This window comes from Aptenodytes patagonicus, chromosome 20, assembly GCF_965638725.1.
Source record: "Aptenodytes patagonicus chromosome 20, bAptPat1.pri.cur, whole genome shotgun sequence".
Lineage (NCBI taxonomy): Eukaryota > Metazoa > Chordata > Aves > Sphenisciformes > Spheniscidae > Aptenodytes > Aptenodytes patagonicus.
In genome coordinates this window covers 1,986,946-1,989,995 of record NC_134968.1, presented here as the reverse complement: position 1 = coordinate 1,989,995, position 3,050 = coordinate 1,986,946, and the positions used below count along the sequence as shown (strand labels likewise).

The 3,050-nt window shown below is 65.7% G+C and overlaps 1 protein-coding gene across 1 annotated transcript; it reads right to left on the bottom strand.

Moving 5' to 3' along the window:
• Positions 1-488: 488 nt before the first annotated feature.
• On the bottom strand, positions 489-2,711 carry EPOP (elongin BC and polycomb repressive complex 2 associated protein). Its single transcript, XM_076356854.1, has one exon. It carries the CDS (start codon positions 2,709-2,711, stop codon positions 489-491), a length of 2,223 nt encoding a protein of 740 aa, XP_076212969.1.
• Positions 2,712-3,050: the final 339 nt, after the last annotated feature.

The following is a 3,050-nucleotide window of genomic DNA, read 5'->3' as shown; positions in this document are numbered from 1 at the left end:
TCGCAGCGGGGCGGGGGGGGGGGGGGGGGGGGAAGGCGTCCGCCCGCCGCCCCTCGCGTTTGATCGCGTGTTTTAGCTTCGTCCTTAAAACTCATCGCGAAACCCACACCGGACCCTGGCACATATACGGACAAACAAAATCCTCCCCCCCGCCCCCGGCCAGAGCGGGGAAATCCCCCGTCCTCCCCCCAGCCGAAGCTGTGCACACACTCACTCGCACCCCCCACCCCCCACCCCGAAACGCTCCCGCACCCCCCCGGACTCCGCACGGCTCCTCCGGGCATCCACCTCCCCGCCCGGGAACCCCCGGCTCCGGCGGCCCCGGGGCTCGGCGGGACGGAGGGGTCCGCTCCCCCCCCCCCTCTCCCGGTCCCCGGGGCACCCCGGCCCGGCCCGGCCGCCCCCCCCCCCCCCCCGGGCCCCCTCCCGCCCACCCTGCAGCTCTCATCTGTTGCACGTAAACCTTTCCTCCGGGCCGTCCGCTGTCCTTAGAGATCCTCCAAGCTATAGCCCCGGAATTTGAGGCTGGGGGGCACCGGGATGGCGTTGCCCCCCAGGTGCCAGCTCCACAGCGGGTGAGTTTTGGAGAGGGCCCAGGAGTTTTTGACCCCCAGGGAGGAGGCAGGACACAGGTCCCCATCTTCCCCCACGACCAGGGAGGGAATACAGGGGAAGTTGCCCATGAGGCTGAAGGAATTCCGAGGCGGGGTTGGCCCGGCGCTGCCGAGGCGTTTGCAATGAGTGTTTCCCTTTTTGGCATTCCTCCTTTGAGTCTTTTGTGGCCTCCCTTTAGAGGAGCTCTGTTGCCTTTCTGCCTCAGCGCCTCTGGCAAGGCGTCTGCGCTTGGCATTCCTTTCCGAGCCATTGCCTTTCAAAGCTTTGTTTGACAAGGTGCTGGGGCTCTCTGCTCTTTTGGAGCCGGGGGATTTGAGCTCTGCAGCTTTACAGGGCTCCGTCCTCCCTCCGTGGCGCAAACTTTTCCCGTCCAGGTTGAACCCTTTGGCGTAACACCACAGCTTGGATTGCCGGATCAGCCGGTCAAAGTGCTCCCGCCGGGGCTCCCCCGTCTCCCCGGGGGGCGCCGGGCCGAGGCTCCCCGCCAGCTCCTGAGCCGGGGACTGCGGGGCCGAGCCCGGGGCCGGCTCTTGGGAAGGCGCTCGCCCGGCTAAAGCTCCGCTTTGCCTCTCTGCCTGGTCACTGGGGCCTAACGAGGCTCTATTGTTCGAGGCATCTTTGTGCAAATCCTTCCCTTTGGCGCAGGGCTCCGCGTCCCCAAAGCCTCCCTCCTTTTGTTGCGGATCCCCCCCAGGGGTGCTGCTCGGGGAGGGAGGGGGGGAGGAGGAGGAGGAGGAGGAGGAGAAGGAGGAGGAGGAGGAGGAGGAGGAGGAAGGGGAGGCCTCCTGCTTTGCGTACAGCTCCGGCAGCGGCTGGGCCCCCGAGCCCAGGGCTGGAGCCGGGCTCAAACTTTCCAAAGTTGATGCTCGCAAAGTCCTGGCCCAGAGCTGCTGCGAGAGGAAGAGGAGGTTGGGGTCGGGGCGCAGGGCTTTGCCCACGCTCGGGGGGGGCTCGGCGGGGCGCTCCTCGCCGAGGGGCTCCCGGGGGGGCTGCGGCTGGAAGCGGGGCAGAGCCGCCTGCCTGTACCGGGTGCTCTGCACCGAGTCCCCGCTGCAGAGCGAGCTGCTCTCCGACTCCGAGGAGCTGCCTTCCTCGCTGCTGCACGAGGTGTCCCCTTCCTCCTCCTCCTCCTCCTCTTCCTCCTCCTCCTCCGACGAGTCGCTGGAGGTGGCGGGGCTGGACCCACCGAAGTCCAGGCTGGAGTCCGAGTCGCTGGAGTAGCCGGCGGAGGTGCCCTGCCGCTTGGAGCCGGGGAAGACGGAGGAGCGGCTTTTCCTGGCGGCCGCGGGCCCCTTCTCCGCCGGGAAGAGCCCCTTGGCACAGCAGGGACCCCGCTTGCGCCGGCCCGGCTGGGCGAGCGCGGCCGCCTGCGCGGCGGGGTGCGCGGCCGCGGGGTGCAGCAGCGCCAGGTCGCGGGGGTACCCGGCCAGGACGCCGGCGAAGAGCCCCCCCCGTCCCGCCAGCCCGCAGCCCCTCCGGCCCCGGGGGGGCTTCTCGAAGGCGGGGAAGGCCCTGTGGAAGGGCTGCGGCAGCAGCGCGGCCGGCGCCGAGCGCGGCTTGGGGAAGGGGGGGGGCAGCTTGGGGCGGCCGGGGGCCGCGGGCGCGCAGCAGCCGCCGGCTCTGCAGGTCGGCAGCAGCTGGGGCCGGGGGCAGGGGAAGAGCTCCCCCGGGTCCGGCAGCAGCAGCTGCTCCCTCCTCTTGCTCTTCCTTTTCCTCTTCCTCCTCCGGGGGCTGAGGCTCTTGCAGGAGGTGCAGAGAGCCTCCAGGTCCGCCTTGGAGATGAGCGAGCATTTCACCGCGCGGGTGGGCACGGAGTTGATGGCTTTGAGGGTCCGGAGCTCTTTGAGATCGCAGCGTCGGCTCTTGATCTTTAAGGTTTCCATCTTCTTGCTGATGGTGGTCCTGGGGATATCCTTAAACAGGTCGCTGAGGACCTGGGCCAAAGCAAACATCTGGGTGCCATTGATCTGTAAGTATCCCAAGTTTATCCCTTCGATTTCTTGATAGCCGGCATGAAAGTCCCCCGGCCTGGCTTCCCCATTGTAATCCATGGTGGCTGGAACAATTCCGAAGGTCCCTTCGCAGGTCAGGAACATTTTGCAAGGAGCATTTACTTTGTCTCTTTCAAAGGGGGCATTGAAAATAAGGACATATTTGTTTCCACTCCCTGATCACACACATCCCTACCCCTCCGGAGAGGTGGGGGAGGGGGGAGGGGAGGGAAAAAAAAAAAAGGCAAAAGGAAAAAAAAAAAAAAAAAAAAAGCCAAAGCAGTCGATCTCCCTTTCAAACGCTCCCGTCAATGGTTTGCAACATCTTCCAAACACCCAGTTCCTCCGCCTGTACCGGGGCTTGACTCCTCGTCTTCCCCCTCCCCAGCAAAAAAAAAAGAAGGAAAAATAAAGAAGTCAAACATCTTGCATCCTCCAGGCTCC

Coding starts and splice junctions, on each gene's coding strand:
- EPOP (XM_076356854.1), bottom strand. CDS start 2,711: ATGTTCCTGACCTGCGAAGGGACCTTCGGAATTGTTCCAGCCACCATG.